Genomic DNA, 24418 nt, shown 5'->3' on the forward strand with positions numbered 1-24418 from the left:
GCACAATGCCTAATAAACTTTGCCAATGAACTACAAAGTGGTTGCATTCTAGAGGAGGAATATAGGATCTTATATGTAGATGGTTTTCAAATCCTATGGGGGCAAGGGCTGGTATAGTCTTAAAAGGACCAAATGATGTGTTGATTGAGAAATCACTACATGTATGAGGACCTCATAGTCAACCTTATAATGCAAAAGAATTTAGTACAAACAAGATAATATGTCTGACTGATTCTTGGCTCAAAGTAGGCCATCTGTCAAGAGATTACCAAGTAAAGGACGCCCTACTACTTCAACACTAGCACCTGGTCCAAAACATGATTGACGACTTTGCCGAGGTGAAGCTTGACTTTTCTCTAGTGGAGATAATATGAAGGTCGATGTGCTCTCTAAACTAGCAAGTACAAAGATGCAAGGACGATACAAGACGCTACTACAATAGGAGTTGTCATCACCATCAACTAGAAAATGGATGAATGTATACAAGTTGAAAATGGTGAAGAAATTTGGATGACACCGTTTGTTCGATATCTCAAGACGACAGACATTGTAGAGGGTGAAGAAAGAGAATGGGTACATAAAGTTGCCCAGTACATGCTCGTGGGTCATGAGCTATTCAAAAGAGGTTATAAGTGGCCTTTACTAAAAGGCACTACCTAGGACTAAGCTAACTACGTGATATGCAAGTTGCACGAAGGTATCTACGAGTACCATTCTAGAGCAAGAACCATGGTAGCACCAGTGTTGAGAGTCAGTTACTTTTGCCCAACTATGGAAGTAGACTACACCGAGTACTTTAAGAAATGCACTGCTTTTCAAAAGCACGAAAACATGATCACAATAAGCAAGAGGACCTACATAATGTCTTCTCCCTATGGCCCTTTGGAAAGTGGGGGATGAACATCCTTGGTCTTATTGCTTCAAGTAAAGGCCTCCTTGGCCCTATTCCTTTAGGAAAAGGCCAAGTTAAATTCTTACTTGTTGGTGATGACTACTTCACCAAATAGATTGAGGTAGAGCCACTAGAAACAAAAACTATGCAGCAGGTACAAAAGTTTGTTTCGAAGAACATTGTATGCCAATATGGAGTGTCACATACCGTTAGGGATGACAAAAATATCCGTGCCATGGGTATCCGCAGATAAAATTCGTGATGGATAGTTGGTATGTAAGACCCAGGAAATTCATATAAATAATAATTAATAAAGTACAAGTAATTGTGGGTTGAGAATAACCTAAGAGAATTTCTTGACAAGTCTTAAACAAGAGACAATACTAGCTCAAGTGGTTAAGAGTACTTAGTTGTGTTGAGAGAACTTGGGTTCGAGTCTTGTATGTGGCATTAGTGTGATATTTTAATTGTGTTTTATTTTACTAGTATATTATGAATGTGGAAGCATGGTTTAAGTTTGTATGTATGTGTGAATTAACATGAATCATGTGATAGTTTATTGGTGTGCATGTGTTTGATGAGTAGGAAGGATGTGGATTTGAATCTTGACTAGAGTGAATATATTATCCTTATGTTTTACTATTTTGCCAAGTGGTTAAATGATCTAGAAACTGTAGAAATTTCCCGAGAAACCAGAAAGGTAGCAGTTTAAGAGTAATAATGGCTATTAAACTTTAAATTTAAATTAATTTCGTTTTTATCATTTTTTATTTATTTTGGGCTGAATTGGTTTTGGGCTGAATTGGTGAGAGGGAGAAGAGTGAGTGAGAAAACAAAGAGTCATAGTGTGTGGCAAGTGAGTGCTGAGAATTGCAATCCAAAGAGGGAATTAGAGTGAAGGCAAGGAGGGGGGAGCTTTGGGAATAAGGAAGAATTCATTTGGAATTGTTTGGAGCTAAGACATCAGGTAAGGGGAGTTAACTATTTTTTTGTGGTTTTCTTTGTTTGTTTAGCCATAATATATATATATATATATATATATATATATATATATATATATATATATATATATATATATATATATATATTGTCAAATTTTAGACGGTTGGAGAATCCTTACCAGTTTTATATTTTTAAATATAATTTTGGATTGGTATCATTATATTATAATACATATAAATCAAGAGAGGTAGTTAAGAAATTGTGGTGTGATGAATCTTTGTTGGTACTATACGGTTTGTAAATAAAAAGGTTTTATATAGATTTGATTTAGAAAATTCGCATATAGTTATATATATATATATATATATATATATATATATATATATATATATATATATATATATATATATATATATATATATATATATATATATATATATAAATGTATTACTATTAGATAATATTATTTTATTCCAATAATAATTATATGGGTATTTATTGGTTGAACGAATTAGTTATATATATATATATATATATATATATAAATAAATAAAAGGTTAGCGTACACTTTAAGTTTAAAATATTTTGCTTTGGTGATTATGTGGTGGTTTAGTGTCAAAGAGGATCGTATCATACATACGAATTGAGTTTTATATATAAAAGCTAATGATATAATTTTACTTTTGTGATTATGTAGTTGTGTTTGTGTCAGAAGGAATTGTAGCATACAAGTTTATAGGTGAATTTGTTTTAGCTTTGATGTTAGAAATTAAGAAGGGGTTAGGTGTTGAGTTATTACGTTTGGAGTAGGGATTGAAGCTACGGTGATTGGCACAGGCTGCATGAATTTATTTAGGTGTAACGAAAAAGTTTTATTCAATAGTGTATGGATGTAAATGCCGAGGAGATGCAAATAAATAAAGTAGATTTATTTTTGGCATTACGATTTTGATGGGTTCTTTAAAATTATCATAAATTTGATATTGTTGTTATTTAAATCTGGATAGTTGTTATTGTTTCCAATTCATATGGTTGTTGCTGGTTAAAAAAAAAAAAACTAAATTATTGGTACTGTTTTGGAGGTATGTTGAATTGCGAAAATAAGCACTTGGTATTCTAGGTGTGTAGATATGATTGCTTAATGTGTTAAGATAAATTTTGTAGTACCTAAACTAGTAGAATTCATTTTACTGGTGTGGCGCCTAGCGGGAGATATGCTTCCGCCAGGCGATAAGTCACCAACAGAGGGCTATTAGTGCGTGGCACCTAGTGGCATGGGATTACCGCCATGCAGTTTGGAGCACAATTTTGCCTGGCGGTGCTTAGGCAGTGTCAGGTGATAGTGTAGGGGCAGGGGTCCATTGTAGATGGATTCGCATGGATGGGTTTGATGGCTTGGTCAGGGATATGCTTGATTAGTTACGAGCGGAGAGGTTCGTAACGGAGATTTGAGATGCATGATTGATGCGGGCGGGGAGGTCCATATTTGTTGTACTCTTGTGTGGGGATACGAGCGGGGAGGTTCGTCTGTTTCGTGCTCACACTTGAGGCTGCTATGAGCGAGGAGGTTCATAGTAGGTATTCACGCATGTTGGACTACGAGCGAGCATGTTCGTAGAGTTGGATTACGGGCAGGAAGGTCCGTAGAGCTAGACCATGAGCGGGTAGGTTCGTGGAAGCATGATAATCCCTAAGGACCAAGGTTGTGAATGGATCTTTCTCATATAGGTTATGGGATTGGGGTGTAATGTTATAAATAAGTCAATAAACTAAAAATTGGCTAAGATAGATTGGGTGAGGGTTAATTTTTATTATTTTATTGATTGTATTATTTTTCTTTCTCAACTCACCCTTTCTGTTTGTGTTTGACGATGATCGTGTGACTTGTCACGCGGGAGTATATGTGAATCCAGGTGAGAACGTCGATGCATAGTGACAGAGCGGGGTAGACGATGGGGGGTTTTTCTCTGCGTTTTATTTTCATGCATTTTGTAATAAATTTTATGATGTTTTTTTCTCTATTATGAACTTGTAATAAAGATAGAGTAGTGTGATTGAACTACAACGAGATAAGTTTTAAATTTTTCCGCGCTTGGAAACTTTATAGTGTTTTAATTCCAAGAGAAATTTTATGATATATGCTTTATCTAGTAATATCCATCTAGGGTGTTATGTGGTACTTGCGGCTATTTGTTACTCGTGGGTAGCGGGTATTTTAATACCCACTTATAAACGGATCGGGTGTGGGTATCATACTATCCATATTCGCATGTACCCGTTACCCGTAAAAAATTAAAATTAAAATTAAATTATGTTTTATTAAGTTAAATTTAATGAAAATTAAATTTTAATTTATATTTTTTTAGATTAAATTAAATTTTAAATATTTATAAAATATATATTGTTTTAATATCTATGGGTACCCGCAGGTATTTTTTAAACGGATACCTACGTGGGTAGCAGGTGGATTTTTTTGTCGCGAGTAGGTACTATCCGTGTCCGACCCGACCCGTTGTCATCCCTACATACTGTCATCACCAACAATGGTAGGCAATTTATCCACAAGAGCCTAGTCAACTTCCATGTCAATCTCGACATCAAACACATTAGAAGCTTAGTTTAACATCCCCAATCTGATGAGTAACCTGAGACCACCAACAAAGTCATACTGCTGGAGTTGAAGAAGAGGATTACTCGGCAAAGGGTAGGTGGCCAAAGGACCCATTTGAAGTGTTGTGGGCTTATAGGTGCACTCCTCAGTCTTCCACTAAGGAAACACCTTTTAGCTTGGTATATGGTAGTGATGCTATGATTCCATTAGATATCGAATAATCATTTCCACACCGATCACAATTTGACAAGGAGCACAATGAAAATTTTCTCATTACTAGCTTGGACTTGTTGGTCAAAAAATGAGAAAAAGCCTAAATCCGTGAAACAACTACCAAGCAAAGAGTGACGAGGATGTACAACTCCAAATTGCAACCAAGATCTTTAGAAAGGGTGACTTAGTGTGATGTATGGCCAACAACGCCAAGAAAAGTGACGACAAGTTCTCTACCAATTAGGAAGGACCTTTCCGAGTAGTCGAAGATGTCGACAAAGGAGCTTACTAGCTAAAGTATTTGTCAAGGTAATCGATACCCAATACTTGGAATGTAACCCATTTAAAATTATACTTCAACTAGGTGCTTGTAAATAACTTAATTTTATAATATGTAGTGTACTCCTTCCTTACTCGGTCTTTTTTTGCATAAATATGGTTTTGGTCAGGAAGGTTTTAACGAGACACTTGATCATTAAAATGAGGGGTTTCTCCTTTCTACATAAGTTATTTTGTATTTCCTTAACATGGAAAATTTTGCATCATCTTAACAAGTTCCTTGCCACCTATCTAGGCGCTCGTGGCTAAACCATCAAGATAGTTCCCTGCCCCTAAGATATCAATTTGGCCCCTAACCCATGGGCCAGCCCTGACCGTCTCTTCATAAAGCCCCCTTTTAGGGGAGCCCAAAATGAGGGGGCACAAAAAAAGCCCCAGCCCCTAAAGCCCCCTCTCTAGTGGGTTAGGGCTAGGGATAAGGTGGGTTAGGCCCCCCAAATAATACTACATTAAGCAAGAGTCAAAGATCAAGTCGAGCGACCCGGACGGGTCCGAAGACCCAGACAAGCCCGACGAGCCAAACAAGTCTGATCACCTGGACAAGTCTGAAGCCCAAGATGGGCCCGAAAACCCAAACGGGCCCTAAGGCCTGAAGACGCGAACCAACCTAACAAATTGGACGAGTATGAAGACCTAGACGTTCTTGATGACCCGGATGGGCCTAACAACCCAGATGGGCCTGACGACATGGACAAGCACGATGACTCAGACGACCTCGATGATCTGGATGGGTCCAACGACATGGATGCGCCCGAAAACCCGAATAGACCCAAACAACCCCGATGATCTGGACGGGCACGACGACCCAGACAAACCTAATGATCTGAAAGAGCTCAAAGCCCCAAACAAGCACGATGATCTAGACTAGTCGAATAATCCCAATGACCCTCACGAGACCGACTACCCGGACGGGCCCGACGATCCAGGCGAGTCTGACGACCTGAAGTAGCTCAACGATCCAAACGGGCCTGACGATATAGACGAGCCAGACGACCCGGACGAGCCAATGGTTCGGATGAGCCCAATGGTTTGGACGAGCCCTTTTAAGTCATTTGGCCCGTCAAGTTCGTTGGGCCCCTCCGGATCATCTTGCTCGTCCAACTCGTTGGGCCCGTTCTGGTCGTTGGACTCATCTTGGTCATTGGGCCCGTCTGGTTCATCGTGTCCGTCCGGGTTGTCAGGCCCGTCCAAGTCGTTTTCCTTGTTTGTGTCATTAGACCCGACCAGACAAACCCATCTAGGTCATTAGGCCTATCAAGTTTGTTGCGCTCGTCTAGATCTTCTGGCCCGTCCGACTCGTTGGGCCCGTTCTAGTCATCGAACTCATGTTGGTAATCGAGCCTGTCTGGTTTGTCGAGCCCGTTCGTGTTGTTGGGCCCATCCGGGTCGTCACACTTGTTCGGGTCGTTAGGCCCGTGTGATTTGTCGGGCCCGTCCGAGTGGTCGGTGCCATCCTGGTCGTCATGCTTGTCTAGTTCGTTTTGCCCGTCTAAATCGTCGAACCAGTCTGAATAGTCAGGCTGGTCCGGGTCGTTAGGCCTGTAACATCCCGACTGGATATAACAGATATAAATAATAAAATAAAGAATTTAAGAATAAACATCATTTATTAAAATGCCATTTCCCAAAAATATGGGAAATTTAAAACTTTAATTCTTTGTATAATAAACTCTAAAATCATAAATATAACTCCATTACAAAAATCAAAGTCTAGTAATACGAGTTTACAAAATTGGTCCAAATCATAAAACATTAAAACTCTGAGAAACTCTTTATCCCCGTCTAGCCCTGCTCTGACTTTATATCTCACCAGATCCACCTGCAACATCATCTGCTCATGTGCACCGCGTACATGATCATCGCCAAACACAAGTAGATAAGGTGAGCTAATAATAAAATAAGCATATATACAATATATATAAATATTATAATCACACCAAAGGAATTCATATTCTTTGATTTCACACACATGGCCACCACTATGTCACCGTGTTCTACATCTTCCGATGAGTACTTCAAGACGTCTTGCTGCCACACCTACCAGCCACAACTAGGGATGTCAACGGGGCGGGTAGGGTACGGGTAGTAGCTCCCCCATACCCTACCCACTGGATAAATATTCGCCCCGTACCCGTACCCATATCCATCAGATATTCGTTATGCGAGTACCCGTCTATTTTTTTCATATCCGCGGGTATCCACGGGTACCCGCGGGTATTTACAAAATTATTTAAAAAATAAATATTTATTCATAAATTCAAATAAAATAAAATAAAATACATCATTGTCATAAATTTTAAATAAAGTTCAAACAAACTCAAGTCCATACAAGTCCAAATAATTATAAAACTAAATATAAAATGACGTTCAACACAATGGAATCCTTTAATTAGTGTTTTGATCAACAAGTCCACTTTTTCCTATTGATTCATGAAAAATAATCAAATAATAAACCCCAACTGCCACGTGCCAAGTATTCTTATTTTGATTCCATCATTTGACAATAAGCATACCATAAACGTCATTATCTATATAGGGTTTGATGTATATGCCTAATTTCAAAGAAGAGAAAGAGAAGAATGTCAATGGGTGTACTTGGAAGAAGACAACGTATCAATACTTAAAGCTGGAAGAATGAAGACAGAAGAAGATAAGATGTGAAACTTAGAAAATATTAGATCAGAATGTTTTTTACTAATATATACATATATATATATATATATATATATATATATATATAATATAATATAAGCGTATTTTTGTGAATTAAAGTTTAGCGGGTACGGGTATCCACGGGTACGGATACTATGATACCCGTACCTGTCCCGTTAACATGCGGGTATCAAAAATACCCGTACCCGCGGGTAGCGAGTATCCATTTTTAATATCTAGTACGAATATTTTTGACATCCCTAGAAAGGATATATCTAAAATGGTCTTTATTCCAATAGAAAGGAAACTTCAGCCTGTTATATCGTCCAATCGAGTTCACAACCACGTTGAAAAACCATTCTTAAAATTTTTGAACGACTGCGAGTACATGCTAAGTAAACGTGTATCTGGCTTACTAACTAAGGACAACAACGTGATGGTTGTCCCAGGTTGAGTGCCCAACACACCAACCAAAAAGCCTGTAGAAAACCCCAACTATTTGGATGAAGTTGTGTGGCACGACATTTAAAATATAAAGAACACCATAGTTAACTTGTTAAAAAGTAACCAGACATGAAGTTGAATAAAAAAAGCTATGTACATATAGATGTAGTCCTTCCCATACCCCTCTCGGACATGAGAGACATTATCTATGGCGCTTACCCTTTTAAAGGACACTATGTTCTCTACCTCTTTACTCTCGAACATATATATACTATTCAAGCATGAGTTCATTATTTGTGACCATCTAAATTTGGAAAAATCCCTCCTCACTAAGGGATCTATCCATTCATAGTCTTCCCTCCGAGGTGACCTGAAGGATCATTTCTTCTTTTTCTAATCACCTCTTGAATCATACATGGGGCCTTCAATGATGATACACTAGAGGATGAGGAGGCCTGACTACTATCACTACCCGTCTCTTCCGCAAAACCCATAGTTGATCCACTATGTGACATACCTGTTATTAGTAGGCTCTAGAGTACTAAACTTATCTAGAAGATATCAGTAGTAGAGCAAACTATATAGATCTTGATGCTCAACTAAGGAAAATGACCTCCCTATTTATGGCAAAGCTTTGCACCCTTTCGTCTTCCCACCCCTTCATCTCAACTCTTTGATCTCCTCATATCTAAGGCCTAGGAATCATGTCTCATCACCTTATTAATGTTGTTTTGATTCCTATGCAGCCTGAAAACCCTTCATCTCCAACATCAATTCAGGCCTAACACTTCATCATTACAATCTCTTTGGTGCTACCCTTCTCGAGGCTAGGGGGTTAATATACCCATAGGGTCAAGTAACCAAAGAAATACAAATTTTATTTACACAACTACGCGACACTAAAGACTATACCATAGCGGTAGTTTGCAAACTCGAGTATAGACATATCGAGCCTAGGGTGCTAGTGTACCATATATGTCCGAGGACATCTCGACTACCTATGCCTAGATGTACTTGGACCTTATGTATGATATGAACTTGCAATGTAATAACTTGGCCAACTACATGTCAATCAATCATGACATATTATTCACATGTCCAAATACATCTTGACCATCCATGCCTAAGTATACTCGTCTTGAATGGTCTGATCCACCAACATAACAGTGTCAGTCTGACCAAATACGTGTCAGCCAACCAAGACTGACACATGAAAAGTATTGACTAAGTTTACTAATTTAAGATCGCGATTAAAGAATGATTAAGCATATTTATTACCTAAAGACTAATCCATGTAATTAGCCACATGAATCTGGCTCATCCAAGTAAAAAACTCATAAATAATAGTATAAATAACACAATTTACAATGTAACTATTCATATTCATTAATTACCACATTTATTGCTCACTAACGCACTTGACTAACTTGAACGTCAGAGTATCTTTTACGGACACTATCCTTATTCAAGTAAGAGAGGATGAGTATCTTAAAAGAAATACAAGTACACCTAAAGTTGGAAGCTTGAACGTTTGGAGTGCTTGCTGAAGTCTTTGGAGAGTATATCCAATTTCCTAAGAACATGTCAAATTAGATCAAAAGCATATTCATAATTTACATAAAACACTAATAACTAAATTTTGCGCATCCAAAACTTGATTCAAGACCAACAGTATATTTGCATACGAAACATCCCATTAACATATTATTGTTCTTTTCTCTAATATCATGTCACAAATTTTTATTTCAAAAGAATCAATTTTTCTAATAATAACTTATTTCAGTTTTTCAACTGCTTGCTTCAGTTTTTTAAATAACAAATAAATAAAAAAAATTAAAATCCAATTAATACAAAAATGTTTAAAACTAATTTATTATAAATCCTAATTCTTATTTAAAAAATAAATTTTACAGCAAACAAACCTAAATACAACGTCCATTTATATAAGTCCCAATACAATAATCACTAAAATTATTTTGTTTTAATCTTAAATACATACCATACATTATATCGTTTTGTTTCAAAATGTCCATGAATCATTGTTCAAAACTGAAATGATATAGATTGGACAAAAAGGTGTATGATTTAATATAACTATAAGTCATTTTTAGGTTTAAATCATTAGGATGAGGCACTTTTCTATGGTCCAAGATAGTGTTGAGGACTTATAGGTATGTAAGAGAGAGAGAGAGAGAGGAATCAGATCCTAGTAGGAAAGATAAGGATTTGTTGGTAAGATTTGGATGACAAGATGAGACTGCAGCTAAAGATTCCACCCCACGTGACACACACTTTTTTGGTTTTTAGTTTCCATGAGACCAAAATTGTCCAATAATATAATTCAAATAACTAGATAAACACGTGTTAACTGATAGTAGTTTGTTGTTGGAGGAATTTATCCTTCTTTGTAAATCTATTACACTAATCTTATAACGGTATAAATAAAAATTATTTATCTTATATATCCACTATTAAAAAAATTTATATTTTTTTATCAATTTTGTTTTAAATTTTTTTTATAAGAAATACTTATAAATTTTGTTATGAAAAAAATTTACAGAAAATTGTTGTCATTTTTTTTTAAAATATTTTGTATAAAACACTTTCGTAATAAATTTTATAAAAAATACTTCTAAATTTTATAATTTTGTAGGAAATAATTACCCACGAAGAAATTACCTGCCAATTAAAATTTTTAGAAAAAATAGCAGAAAAAAGTCATTTTTTATAAATTATTTTAACAAATTTGCAAGAAAATTCTCATATAATATGAGAATTTTTAGTAGTGTCAATTTCATCGATTGATTTCTAACTAAACTTTAAGATCATACAAAAGTTATTTCGTCAATATTCTTATTGTTATAAAGTTCGATGTTGTACATCTAATAATAAAAGTGTTAGAAATTTCATAAAGAGTGTTAGAAAATTCACAAAGAGTGTTGTCTTTTTCTCTTATTACTATTTTTTATTTAAAAATATTTAAATATTAGATTTTAATTAAAAAATAAAGTTTGGAAACTAATGTCAGTTTGTTGATAATTTGAATTGAGTTATACTGAAATCAAATTATAAGATTCTAGGTTTAGAAAAAAAATATAATAAATATGATTAAAAAAATGGAGAGAGCAAACTTCTTTGACTAAAAAATGAAGAAAAAATATAAATTATTTTATTACTTTTTCTATTGAAACGAATTATTTATGTCAAACCTAATGATCAGTACCATTTGGAACATGGACACAATATGATTGATATTCATCTATAATGTAGTTTGTTATAGGTTTAATATTGTTGGGTATTGGACTCCCTTCCTACGTGGAGAAGAGGTCCATAATTTGAGAAGTTCATGTCTCACTTAACTTAATGGAGAGGAGACTGAAAAAAAAAAGATAGAACAATAGAGTCAGAATTCACTGAAAACCATAGCACATTGAGAGAGCGATAGAGGGAAAAATTTGTTCACGTTTTTCACTAAGCTGCCACCGTAACATTGGTTCTGCAGATTTGTTTACTATTGGATCGTGCTGAAAAGTTTACAGCAAGTTTGGAATGCATTGTTATTTATTCTAACTAGTCAAATCCTCAATACGAGGTCTAAGTTAGGAGAAATTAATTTCACACCGTAGTTGTGATTTATATGTTTTTTTTTTCTCTTTGTTATTCTCTATTTGAAAGCTTTGTTGTTTTGCTATTTGGTTGGGTGTTAACACTATTTTGTGCAATTGATTAAGACTCATTTGTACTCTTGTTGATCATATTGGAGCTATTTTTTTTTGTCTGGACGACTCATGATTTTTACCCTTGATTTGAGGGGTTTTCCACGTTAAAATTTTTGCTGTCTTTATTTGTGATTGTGATTATTTATTATTGTTGTTCTTTGATAATTGCTCCTCATAGATTCTTACAAGTTTACCAAAATTATATCCGTTGTATTATTCGGTATATTGTTTGTGTTATTGTTTTTTCATCAAATAATATATTTTTCTTATAGTAGTAATTTAATATTTTTTTATTTAACATGGTTCTTATATTTTTTAAATGTCCCAATCTATCTTCTGATAGAAGAATATTAATATTGTTTACATCATAATGAGTTAATATTTATTAATACAACCACTTATTCTTTTTATATTTTTATTGTTTAATCTCAAATACAAATTTTTACATCGAGTCTTTTTAAAAATATAATCTTTATATATATATATATATATATATATATATATATATATATATATATCACTACAAGAGAACTTGGTTTAAGTAATTAAATTGTTGGTCACTAAAATGATAAAATTAGTCACTAATTCAATTAGTAACCAATTTAGAGTCTAATAATCACAAGTAGCTAAAACATAGGTAGTTAATATTAGCTACCAATTTAGTTTCTAATTTAGAACCCAATTTAGTAACCAATTATGTTGAAACCAATTTAGCAACCAATTATGTTGAAACCAATTTAGTAACTAATTGTATAGAAACCAATTTAGTAATCAAATATTTAAAAACCAATTTAATGACCATTTTATTAGAAACCAATTTAGTAACCATGTTATACAAAAACCAATTTAATGACCATATTATATAGAAACCAATTTAGTTACCAAAAATATATAAAGATAAAAAATGGTCACTATATTGGTCTCTAAATAATGATAATTTGTTTTTAAATATTTTCCACTTTCTTATTTGTCTACAAAATCTTTGATATTTTATATTTAATTCTAAATTTGATATCATTATTATTAAAATAATATATCAACAATTAATTTTTTTTACTATAATTTAAATTATTCATTACAATATTTAATAATAAATTCAAGAATTTATACCGTGTTTGGTTTTCTCACATTAAATTCATATTTTACAATTATAAAAATAAAAATATTTAATAATATATTCTTAATATAAATCAAAATGTAATATATTTAGAAACATATATGCATGGATGTTACATAATGAAGCAGAAAAGCCAAACCACTACCACAAACATATCAATGGAACACCATTCCATCATTGAAAATTCTTCTATGTAGGGAATAAAAATCTAACAAAACTAAAAATGAACATATCGAAGCAAGAGTTTCTTTTTATATATATAACACACCTTGTTCATTCATGAATTCAAGTGCAATAATTGTTAAACACAAATAATCTCTTACTCATGTTGGAGTTGTAAGAACAACCAAAGTATTAGTTGTGTTATATAAGCTATAAGTACAATTTTTTATTTGCCGTCATAGTTCCTCTCAAAACACCTTCAACATTTTCTTCAAACTCAATTATTATCTACTTGTGAAAAAACATTAAAAAAGTATTAGAGATTGAAATATATATATATATATATATATATATATATATATATAGAGAGAGAGAGAGAGAGAGAGAATAATGAAACAAAATTACCTTGATAAGAATTAGGTGGTTATATTTCATCTTCTTCTTGAGTTTACTCAAAACTTAGTGGCATGGATTGACGATTAATACTATTCATCCATTGTCGAATCATTGCATTGTTTTCCTTAAACAACCTCTCAATGTTTACAATTTTGATTCGAAGTTCATCTCTTTCTTGCTTAACTCCTTCAAGGTCTTTTCTAAGTTTTTCAAGCTCTTGACTTTGAATCAATCCATTTGATGAAGATGTGCCATGATAATAAGGCCAACCTCTAATCACAGTAGATTCCATTCCAAGGCCATATATCCGCCCTTTCTTGGTTCCAACTACATCACACCAAACATCTAATTCATTTGGTGGAGTAATTCCTTGTGTAAAGGCACTTTTTGTTAATTCTTCAAATTTTCGTGTAAATTTTGCCTATTAACATAAAAGCATACATGAACAGAATTTCATTGTGATTAGTTCATAATTTTAAAAAATGCTTGCATTAATATTTGACAAGAGAAATATAACAGTGAATAGAGATGGTTTATGCCATAGCACTAGTGCATTCCATTTATACCAATTAGGGGACTCACTGCTAGACACATGTCTCAATCTATTAGTTATTCTATAACTCACTAGCTAGATATGTCTTTGTACAAGGTCAATCTTTGGTGTGGATTTTCAATAAAGCACTCCAAATAATTTAGTATTATCTAGTTTCAATTTTGCTTCTTAATTGCTTTACTAATAAAGAAAAGGTGATGTAACTTGCTTTACTAATAAAGAAAAGGTTGTGTATTGTAAGAAAAATATGAGTCCACTACATAACTCTTCGTTTTATGCAAGAAATAAACCTACCACGATACTAAGAAACGAATTGAACAAAACAACTAATAACATTAGTTCGAAACTAAGGCATAAACATATGTAGGTATCTATATTGGAATGGCTGCAATCATATATTTTATTAATGAATATCGGTAGTGGAAATAACTTTTGAACATAAATGAATATGAAGATCATAAAAGTGTGATTTATTACATTTACTTGCTCTGATTTTTCATCCACCCAAGAGTTGTCCTTACGTCGTTGGTGTGTGTGACGAAACAATTCTACTAATGTTGGAGGCTCCATTCATCTTTGCCTACAAAAAATAAAATAAATTTTACACAGTTATGCACATTTATAAAAAGAAAGTAGTTAACAAACAAATTACCATATTATATCTATGTTGAGATGTGGTAATAAAGTCACATGTGTGAAGAGACCCTAAAAAACTTCCAAAGTTAGAGGCCCAATTTTCCTTTCCAGTCATGCTTTTTATTTTAAATTCTTTAGATGCCCAATGCTGACACAATATATCCCATGTGCTATCTAAAATCCAATTTGGATTAGTATTGATTTTTCTAGCCTTTTGTAGACTACTTTTCATGATTACAGCACCTCGCATTTCAAAAGTTTTTCTTGCCCATCTATGATCCAGTGGACAAATTGAAAACTTCTTCTACAATAAAGAAAAAAACTTCTTCCATGATGGCCATGGCTCATTATAATAACTTTTGAGGATATCACTAATCCAATTAGTTGCAAGGCATGAAGGTAAGAATCTGCAAAATGACATGTATAAAGTCATAATAATTATAAAGTATTGAAATAAGCCATAAATTGTTGAAAGTATATATATACCTTTGTCCATCAAGCACTAGTGTAAAATATGTTTTTTATACCGGTTAAAAAAGGCTTTTTATACCAGTTCTAGCATAGGTATAGATGTAGGCGGTATAGAAGGTTTGATCTTTCTACATCGGTTTCATGACAGGTATAAAAAATTATTTTTTATACCATTTCTAAAACCGGTATAAAAAGTCATCTTGAAAATGGAAATTTATGTAAGAAAAAAAGACTTACTATACCGATTATAGTTCCAACCGGTATAAAAAGTTATATATTTTACACCAAGTATGACCTCAATCGGTATAAAAAGTAATTTATTATTTTTTATGGAAAATTTGTTTATGCTTCCTACCATATACCAAACCTGTATATAATTATCCAAAACATCCAGAAAACAAATCTCATTCAATCTAATATTTGCATGAAATAGAATCTAATGTTTATATGAAATATAATACTACTCCAAAACAAATTACTATATAAGTCATAAAACACCTAACATCATCTCATATAAACACTTAAAAGAAACGAAGCCCACTACTCACGAACTTCCTTCAAGACTCCTTGATTCATTGGAGATGTGTCATTGAAAATCTACACAATGAATAATTGAGTCAACAATCTTTTAGAGATAAATACTTAAGATGTGATTTATAAATTGTACATATTACAATATCCCAGGAGTCAACAATGTTTGCGGATATGATTCTATGCATGTGCGTCATGGTATAATATCCACACTCATAGCTTCCCGGTTGACGTGAGCACTACAAGTTAAATTCATATAATATCATAAATTTGATAATTGTATTTCAATAGTTTGAAGATTAACTACTTACAGGGGTGCAATGAACTGCAACTTCTTTCTAGAACTAATTTGTTGTCCCTGCAACCTGGAATGAGCCTCAACCGCTCTGTAAAATTTAATGTATATTAAAATTGTGCCTTATATAACACAAAATAAGTTAATAAAAAAAACTTACGCTTGTAATGTACTTTTAATTTTCAAAGTGTTAGGCTTCTTGTGTAATGAACACAAAAGAACCACAACAAACTTCTTAGGAAGAATTACCAGCAACTGCCAGTGACCCCTACAGATTCAAATACCATTATATACAATTAAGTTTTACATAAATATAATTTAATGTATAAAAGACATTCTTACTCCTGCAAATAAGACGCTAAGTACACTTCTTTTTTCCCAACATCAAATGCCTCTAATAGGTACTTTTGAACCTCTTCACTTTTATTCCCAACGCCTTGAATGGCAATAGGATCAATAAATCCATATATGTGATCATTCTTCTTCTCAGTGCATCTACGATGTAAATACCTTAAACATTGAAAATAAATAATATAAGAATAGCATATTGAATATATTCAAACTTCATAAAAGTAATAAAAGTTACTTACAACAACCAAAGTTGTATTACTGATATACATAACATATCAGTGCCAAAGAGAACTTCAAAAATATCCTTTTGACATATAAAAAAAAGGGTGTTGAAGGTCCTATTTGTGGCTTGGGGAGGCATTTCCAATTGTATAGGTTACAAGGCGATAGTCGTTGCCATTGCACCAAGTCGTTCTAGAATTGTCGGTTGTGGTAACGATTCATTCACATCTTCCTTTTCTTGTACTCTAATCTGCTATACATATTTAAAGTATTAAATAACATTAGTATACACCGATGTAAATACATGCATAATTAAAACAAGTAAGGACAATTACCTCCTTTGCAATTACTTTTGCTAATCTAACTGGCGAAAGGATAAAATTTCCAAGAGCCTGCCCCACTGTCTTAACCTCTTGAGTGGGCACTGGGACTCGAGCAGTAACATCTCGAACATCTACAACCACTACTCTCATCATATCATCTACAATGGTAGCATGATGTATGGTTGACCCAATGCATACATTTTACCTATGGTAACCAAATAATATTTGTAAAATAAATAAGACAATATAATTAGGCTAAAACAAATACATGCAAAACAATATAATTAGACAAATTACCTAAAGCCACCAAGGACTGTAGGAGATCATCAATGAAAAGCTCATAATCTGCATCAACAGTGAGAGAAGCCTCTTCAAGAGGAACATCACAACTCCCCTTTGTGCTTACACAAATAAGAGAAGGTTGTTGAGGAGGATTACAAGGTTGGGCTGAGGGAGAGGCTAACTTTTCTCTCATGTCTGCTAACAATTGTGCCTTCATATCAAAGTACTCTTTCTTCATCTCCTTCTTAATCTCCTCCCTCATTTCCTCCCTCATTTGTTCTCTCATTTCTTCTTTGATGGACATGATGACTTCCTCATTGATATTTGCTTTATTATGATGAGTTGATGGAGGACCAAAGAATTGACGGATGCCTACAAATTTTCCAACACCACGAACACGTCCAGGATGCTCTGGACGACCAATGGCAACTGCCAATATGTCCTCACGCCCCTGTGGAGTGAATGATCCTTGTGTGCTTTGCTCGACCAGCTCATCCTACAACACAAAAACTTTAAGTTAAGATTAAAAAAAAAATATTAATACACATCTAAAAATAAATTAGTTTGAGTTACTTACAATACGCCTAGCTACACTTTCTGTTTCTGCAGATATGTAATCCCCTTTTGGTTTTTGACGAGCTCTTTTCCATTTATCATGGCGAGGAGGATGAGTAACCTAGTCCCACTAGAATTAGAGACAGATGCCTCTTTCATTATCTTCTGCTCCAATTTATCATAACCCCCACGGGACAATCTGTGGGGGTGGACATTCTTTTTCGCTATCTCTTGTGCAGCTTTCCTTTTAGCCTATGATCTCCAAAGTATAAAGAATGATTTATGTTAGAAATATGTTGAATTAAATAGTTAAACCTACATATAATATGAATTTACCTGAAAGACAGGATTTAATTGCCTCTCCTTAAAAGCCTGCCATGTGCCTTCATCAAGGAATTGATACTTCTCACAAGGGTTTCTATCACTTAAGGGACCATAGATATAACGACTTGTAAGGTCCGTCTTAAAACCCTTCCACCATTCTCCAGCAAATGAAATCCATTTTGTCCTTAACAAATTACTGTTTGGGACATCATATGTGACCTGTACAATAAGAATGAATTACATATAATAAGTATCAGTTACATATTTACGTAATAAATTATTTAAGTTAAGATTTCATACCTAGACACTTTGCCAAATCTGGTTCTTTACTGTCTCTGGAACATGGTCCCAATCATCTATAAGAATGGATGACTTGCTCCTACCAAGCAAAGCCACATAGCTGGTGATAAAGGATTATCTTGTTCCTTTTTAAGATTATTGAATATGGTGTGAGTTGATTAAGAAAGCTAAGTGAAATCCCCACTGGACATTAAGATAGCAAGCTATCTAGATGTGAAGGTTCCTTTCACAAAGCTCAAAAGAAGAAGATGATGGATTGATTCAAAGCAAAAAGGAAATGGAAAGCACATAAACCATAGAAAACCAAGAATAATTAAAGGAAAAAGAAAACATAAAATGGAAAGGAAAGAAATGGTAAAAATGTGAGAAGCACGCCACTACAAGGCTAGGCTAGAAGCCATGGCAACCTTGAAGATGAGTGGATGTGTGCCGCCACTTGCTATGCAAGATAAGGCTTAAAAGTATTCACTCCCAAGGGAGGAAACTCTCACAAATAGTTGAGACACAAGAGTATTTTTACTTCAAAATGTTCAACCCTTTTACATGTCTAGGAGCACCCCTTATATAGAAGAGTTTAGGGGCCTCTAAGCAAATAAAAGATACCTAAGGATGTCACTACAAAAACCTAACCCTAGCTTCTAGAAGCTAGGTCAAATAAGGTTACAAAAATGAAAGACAAAAGACTAACTATGGTGTGTGCAAGGCTAATTTCGTTCTAGCACAAAAGGAGACAAAGAATGTGTCTCATATGTCTCCAAAAAGTGGCCAAAGTGTGCTAAAAACAAAGGAGACCAAAGGTACATAGGTACACTTGCTTCATGGCTTTTACTTTATGCTTTATGCATTTGCTTTACTCTCTCCTCCACATCATTTATGCTCCCCAATCACCATGCGCCACCTAGCATTGCTTTCTTACTCCTAATTAACCTACAAAGCAAATAAACATAGATTAGCATGTTGGCTTAAGTCAAGTTAACTATAGTCAACAAGTCAAACCTAGTCAAAGGTCAACAAGTCAACTAAAGTTGATTCAACTAAGTCAACTTAGGGAATCAAAAATAACAAACACAAATGAAAGGGATGAAGGATTAGTGAACTTTCTTTCTAAACATGCTTAGTCTTCTTAATCATGTGCCTTCATCCTTGGTTGGGGTCAATCCTTCATCAGCTGGTGAATTTCGTGCTATTATCTCCCAAAGCTTTACCAGTTTGCATATCAAACTGGATAGGCAATCCCTGATCTGCGTTGCGACTAACTGTTAACTTTCTCAACCTAGTCCCACGCCTACCCTTTCTTTTGGTAGACGTCTGAATCTTGTCCCCATCTTGTGAAGGTGGGAGGTCAGCAAATGGTGTGTCACCAAACATATCCCTATTCAAATAAATAATTGTGATTGAGAATTAATAAATATCAGGTACTATTTGCATAGTTGAAAACATTACACATGATAAACAATTTTACTATTGTCACTGGTTAGGTACATGCAGAAATTGATTCAAGTTTCATGCTATAGTCACATACACAATTTTAGATGATGGTACAGTTGCATTAATTTGGAACTGTTACGAGTTCATATCATGTGCTACCAGTATGGTCCTAAAACATGACCTCAAGCTCAGTCCTGCAAATAAAATGTTTATGAACATTAAGATCAGACACCTAAAGTTGTCCTTCGTAATATACTTTTCAGATATGAATATATATGCATAAAAGGTAAAAAATAAGCAAAAAGATAAATGTAATTGTATTCCATCTTTTAATGTTAAAAAGGTTGAATTACTGCAGTTAAGATATTTTTCCAACAACATCATGTTAATAATGCAAGTCTGCTAAGAAATTGGCTATCCATGACAAATGTAAACGAATATTCTGAAAGTCTATTTTAAATATCTTAAGATTTCATTTCAGATTGATTGATGCTAATTTTACATAACAACTTCTTCAATTATATAGTCATCCATATACATGATTCTCAATTTCAGTATATATAAGCTTGTCAATGTGCTGTTTAAAGAAGCCAAGATGCCTTAAAATCAAATTTCTATACATCAACCTTGATTAGAGATAGCAAAGTTTTGATGAGTATTAATCTTGCCCTAAATTGCATTTGATAAAAATAAAAAAAGTTAAAAGTTCAAGTAGTTAAATTCAAGCAATGTTAAAATCTGCTTCGCTGCATTTAAGAATCACATCTATTCTAAAAATCGAATTGTTAATTCATACAATTCTGACAGCCATGAACAAAACAATAAAGACTGTCTGATATAATTCAGAATAATTCATGGATTTAGCATGTGAAGAAGAATATTCAAAGAATCATATAGAAAAAGTAGAATACAAAAGTTACCTGAAAGCAATGGATATTAGGTTATGGCTTCAAATCAAAACTTCTCCAATATAGAAAAAGTAGAATATAAAAGTTACCTGAAAGCAGAAAAATGCTTAAAACTCAATATTTCAACTAATCCAAAATATACATGAATCATAGTTTTTTAAACAGTGAACAGGAAGAAAACGTACCAATAACACATACAAGTTTATTGGCACAGAAATAAATGGGTCAAGTTAGAATGTTCTCCCACAACCCTTCGTTGTGGTCATCACGCATGGCATGAACATCATCTACTTCATTATCGACAATCAAGGTTGGCATATTTGATGAGAAGGATGGAGTTTCGCTAATATCAAGTATCAATTCATCATTGTAATCAGTATACTGTTTGGTTTTGCCTTGGAGAACCACTGACCATCTTTTGTTAACGGGGTCAGTGACATAAAACACTTGTTTTGCTTGAGATGCCATGATGAATGGCTCTTCATTATAACCTTCCTTTTCTAGGTCAACCAAAGTAAAACCTAGATCATCGGTCTTCACGCCAGTATTACCGTCAACCCACTTACATTTAAAAATAGGTACTCTGAAACTTGTGTAATCTATTACCCATATATCTTCAATTACACCAAAGTAGCACATTGAGGCCATAATCGGATATTTATCCTTTGAACTTGAGAAATGCATTGATTCAGCTACAACCATTACTCCACTATTTTGTGTGGTGCTTTTGTTATCTTCGACTTTTGTATGAAATGTATAATTGTTTATGTCATACCCACTCCAACATAGGACATCATAGTTTGGCTCACTTGCTAGCCAGTTTAATGTATCAGAAGTTGTATTGTCATTTTGAACCTGTTGTTTGAACCACTTCAAAAAAGTTCTGTTGTGCTCATTAATGACCCACTTCTGAGACATTCGTGGATTATTTCTCTTTACAATATCTTTATGAGCACTTAAATAGGGAATGACTTCTTTAGTGTTATTCAATATATATAAATGTGCTTGGAAAACTTCATCTCTACTTAGAGTTATAACTTTTGCACTTCGAGTACCCTAACCAACACCTATTCAATGGTAATGAGACTTAGGTACCCCTATAGCTTCAACTTGTGATAAGTAGTCTGTACAGAACTCAACAGCTTCCTCTGCAATATATCTTTCAACAATTGATGCTTCTGGACGATATTGGTTCTTTACATACCCTTTTAATATCTTCATGTATCGCTCAATAGGGTACATCCATCTTAAGAATACTAGACCACAAATTCTAACTTCTCGGACTAAATGAATAATCAGATGGACCATAATATCAAAGAATGATGGAGGAAAGTACATCTCCAACTGACACAATATGACTACAACCTCATTTTCTAGTTGGTCCAACTTCTCAATATTGATAACCTTACTACATATTGCATTAAAAAAGAAGCATAATCTTGTTAAGGTATATCTGACATTCTTAGGCAATATGCCTCGAATAGCCACTGGTAGAAGTTGTTGCATCAATACATGACAATCATGAGATTTTAACCCAAGTAATTTTAGATCTTTCATGGATACAAGTCTTTTAAAATTGGAAGAGTAACCTAGTGGAACTTTCACACCTTGTAAACTCTCACAGAAACTTCTTTTCTCTTGTTTAGACAATGTGTGACATGTTGGAGGCAAGTATGTTCGTTTACCATGTGATTGTGGAGCTAACTGTTCTCTTATACCCATTTCAACCAAGTCCAAACGAGCATTTAGACCATCTTTTGTCTTGCCTTGAATATTGAGGAGTGTTCCGATAATACTATCACACACATTTTTCTCTACATGCATAACATCTATACAATGTCTCACATCAAGCACCCTCCAATACGGGAGATCAAAGAAAATTGACTTTTTCTTCCATATGTTGCTTGAAGTGCCTTTTTTCTTCATCTTTCCAAACACAACCCCAATGTCCTTCACATGTTCATATACTTGTGATCCACTTAAAACCATTGGAGCTAATTCATTTTCTTGACACCCATTAAAAGCTTTCTTTAATTTACGATATGGATGATTTGTACTAAGAAATCTCCGATGTCCAAGGTATATTGTTTTCCTTCCATGTTGTAGTTGATGGTGACATGTGCCTTCTTCACATATAGGGCATGCTTTATGACCCTTAGTGTTATATCCCCTTAAATTACCATATGTTGGAAAGTCGTTGATCGTACAAAATAACATGGCATGCAACTTGAAGGAATCACCAGTGTATCCATCAAACATATCAACACCTTCCTCCCACAACATCTTCAAATCTTCAACTAATGGGGTTAAATAAATATCAATGTCGTTTCCTGGTTGTTTTGGACCCGAGATCATCAAGGATAACATAACATATTTACGTTTCATGCACAACCAAGGAGGTAAATTGTAAATCACTAACAGAACAGGCCATGAACTATGTTTACTGCTTAAGTTACCATATGGATTCATTCCATCTGTAGCAAGTCCAAACCTAATGTTCCTTGAATCATTGGAGAAATTTGGAAACATGGAATCAATTTTCCTCCATTGCAAACCATCTACTGGATGCCTCAAATGGCCATCTGTTGTACGTCCATCTACATGCCATCTCATGAGTTTTGCATCATTTGCATTACTAAATAAACGTTTCAACCGTAGAACTACAGGAAGATACCATAAAACTTTCGCAGGAGGACCCTTACTATTAGATTCAAACTCGTTATCTTTCTGTTTGTATCGTGACACCCCACATCGTGGACATTGATGTAACATGGCTAACTCCTTCCTGTACAAGACACAATCGTTTGGGCATGCATTAATTTTTTGATACTTCATACCCATTGGACACAATATCTTCTTCGCATCATAATTGCGTGTTGGCAATATGTTACCTTCAGGAAGCATGTCACTTAACAACTCAAGTAATTCTGTGAAGCTTTTATCAGTCCACCCATTTCTTGCCTTCACATTGAACAATTTTAATACCGTTGACAATCGAGTATACTTAGTGAATTCTGCGTACAAAGGTTTTTCTGCGTCAGTGAACAAATTCTCATACACATTTGCACGTTGGAAGGAATCATGTCCAACATCACGAATCATTTCCTCTAGTTGATCACCCATCTCTAAATCAACTTCTTCTTCTTCTTCAGACACATCAACACTTGGCATGTCTATCAATTCACCATGCCATATCCACTTTGTGTAGCTCTTTAAGAAACCGTCACAAAGAACATGCTCCCGAATAACGTTAGTTGGTAGTTTTCTCTCATTCAAACAATTAACACACGGGCAGTAGAATCTTCCATTATTATCTGGAACATTCATATTTGCAAATTCAAGAAATTGTTCTACTCCATTCTCATATTCATTTGTTGTGTGTATAAAATTTATCCAACTCCGATCCATTGTGAACTCGGTTAAACACGCAGTCCAATCTGTGAACTCACCCTACACCATTAATTATAACATAACATCTCATTTGACTTTGGAACAATTCACATAAAGGAATTCTTAAAAATGGAACAGAAGAAAAGAAAGTGGCGAGAAGCCATATGAGATAAGGTTCAAAAATAAGGACAAAATTCACAATTATGCGTGTGATCATTTCTAGTTTTCTAGATAAAAACTGCATGCTACCATACACACATAAATCATACATGCCACTTACCTCCTATTATTCACATATCATGCAAAGAAAAAAATGAATAAGACTTTGCAATTGAAGTACAAACATCAAAATATTAAAACCA

The 24418-nt window shown here is 34.1% G+C and overlaps 2 protein-coding genes across 2 annotated transcripts; both read right to left on the reverse strand.

Annotated features, from left to right (window-relative positions):
- Positions 1-5897: 5897 nt before the first annotated feature.
- Positions 5898-8587, reverse strand: LOC114174474 (sporozoite surface protein 2-like). Its single transcript, XM_028059313.1, has 3 exons — positions 8495-8587; positions 6339-6550; positions 5898-6234 (listed from the first exon to the last, which is right to left on the reverse strand). Exons 1-3 carry the CDS (start codon positions 8585-8587, stop codon positions 5898-5900), a joined length of 642 nt encoding a protein of 213 aa, XP_027915114.1.
- Positions 8588-21737: 13150 nt separating this feature from the next.
- Positions 21738-24074, reverse strand: LOC114174475. Its single transcript, XM_028059314.1, has one exon. The coding sequence runs from the start codon at positions 24072-24074 to the stop codon at positions 21738-21740; it is 2337 nt and encodes a 778-aa protein (XP_027915115.1).
- Positions 24075-24418: the final 344 nt, after the last annotated feature.

The sequence above is a fragment of the Vigna unguiculata genome, chromosome 2 (genome assembly GCF_004118075.2).
Source record: "Vigna unguiculata cultivar IT97K-499-35 chromosome 2, ASM411807v1, whole genome shotgun sequence".
Classification (NCBI taxonomy): Eukaryota; Viridiplantae; Streptophyta; class Magnoliopsida; order Fabales; family Fabaceae; genus Vigna; species Vigna unguiculata.

Excerpts from the sequence above, each read along its gene's own strand:
- LOC114174474 (XM_028059313.1), bottom strand. The coding sequence starts at position 8,587 with ATGGGTTTTGCGGAAGAGACGGGTAGTGATAGTAGTCAGGCCTCCTCA. Across the intron at positions 6,551-8,494 it reads CCCCATGTATGATTCAAGAG|TCGGGATGTTACAGGCCTAA; the intron begins GTGATTAGAAAA and ends TGTTATATCCAG. Across the intron at positions 6,235-6,338 it reads GGGCTCGACAAACCAGACAG|ATGGGTTTGTCTGGTCGGGT; the intron begins GCTCGATTACCA and ends CTAATGACCTAG.
- LOC114174475 (XM_028059314.1), bottom strand. The coding sequence starts at position 24,074 with ATGGATCGGAGTTGGATAAATTTTATACACACAACAAATGAATATGAG.